The sequence below is a fragment of the Entamoeba nuttalli genome (assembly GCF_000257125.1).
Source record: "Entamoeba nuttalli P19 unplaced genomic scaffold asmbl_2453, whole genome shotgun sequence".
In the NCBI taxonomy this organism is placed as follows: Eukaryota; Evosea; order Mastigamoebida; family Endamoebidae; genus Entamoeba; species Entamoeba nuttalli.
Window position 1 is genome coordinate 8,364 of NW_008575334.1, and position 1,610 is coordinate 9,973.

Genomic DNA, 1,610 nt, shown 5'->3' on the forward strand with positions numbered 1-1,610 from the left:
GAACATAAATGAAGATAAAACATTCTTAGAAGTATTTATTGATACTGTAGCTTCAACTGATGAACGTGCAAAAGCATTGTCATTATTAAAAATATTAGTCACAGTAACATATGAAGCTGATAATAATTTCTTATTAAATTTAATGAATGAAACATTGTTTACATATTTGTTACTTAAATCAAGTGATTCTGATTTATTTCATTCTTCATTAGCTTGTATTATCTTGTTTAATGTTTTAAATGAACTAAAATTTAATTCAGCACCACATTCAAATACGGAGATGATTGATAAAATTTCAAGAGCAATTGATACTATTGGCTTTGAACAAATGAAAAAGAAATTAGATAATCTATTAATTTCAAAAGAATTTATAGAAGCTGAAACACAAGGTATTAGTACTGGAATGCTATTTGATCGAGAGTCAGTTCGTTTTATCACTAAAATTGTTCAAGAAGTTAAAGAAAAAAGAGATGTTGGTGAACAAAAATTGAAAGAAAGAGAAGTTCAAAACTTAAAAGAAGAATTAGAAGAACTAAAGAAGAAGAATGAAGTTATTGAACAAATGCTTACAGAAAGTCAAAATAAAGTAGAAGATCTAAACAACCAACTTGAATTAGAAAGAGCTTTAAATGGAGATAATCAAGAAATGAAAGAACAAAAAGAAGTTCTTTCTCAAGAAAATGAAGCATTAGCAAAAAAACTTACATTAAAAGAAGAATCTATTATTCAAATACAACAACAAATAGATACTCAAAAGAAAGAAGAAACAGAATTAATAAAGAAAAATGAAGAATTACAAAATCAACTCAAACAAAGTGAAGAGGAAATTAAGAAATTAAAAGAAAATCAAACAAAATTAGAAGAATTATTAAAAATTCAAAAAGTAAATGAAAATGAATGTGGCAAAGTTCAAACAGAATTAAATATGGTCAAAGCTCAATTAATAAAAATGCAAGATGAAGCTAAAGAAAAGAATTCAACAATTGGTGAATTAGAAAATAAATTAATGCTTCAAGAAAACAATATCTTACAATTAAAAGAAGAAATTGTTTCAAAAGAAAAAGAAAAAATGGAAATGAAGTTAGAACTTGATTCAATTACTAAAACTAACCTAATACAATCTGAGTCTATAAACAATAACTGGAAAAATGAAAAAGAAAGTTTATTAAAAGAAATTGATTCTTTAAAAGAACAACTAGACTCAAAAAGTGATGAACTTTTACTCAACCAAATGCAATTAGATGAATATATCAAAGTAAATGATGAATTAAATCAAACTGTGAATAATTTAAATAAACAACTTAATCAATTTAAAGAATCATTTGAATCAATAAATAAAGAAGTTGCTGATTCTTTTAATAACTCAACTGAAATACCACAAGAACAACCACAACAAGAAGATAATAAAACTACTTCAAAAATAATACAAACACCACAATCTACTGAAGAAAATAATGAAAAAAATCAGTCTCAAACAATAACTGATCCAACTACTGCTGGAGTTCAAATACCAACTGTCACAATGAATGATTTAATATCAACCATTCATTCAATCTTTAATTGAATTTTATTTTTTTTTTATTTGTCAAGCAAGAACAAAAGAAAATAAA

At 24.6% G+C, this 1,610-nt stretch overlaps 1 protein-coding gene across 1 annotated transcript; it reads left to right on the forward strand.

Annotated features, from left to right (window-relative positions):
* Positions 1-403: 403 nt before the first annotated feature.
* Positions 404-1,564, forward strand: ENU1_025940 (hypothetical protein; the record flags this gene model as incomplete). Its single annotated transcript, XM_008857150.1, has 1 exon — positions 404-1,564. The coding sequence occupies one exon, from the start codon at positions 404-406 to the stop codon at positions 1,562-1,564; it is 1,161 nt and encodes a 386-aa protein (XP_008855372.1).
* Between the last annotated feature and the right edge of the window lie 46 nt (positions 1,565-1,610).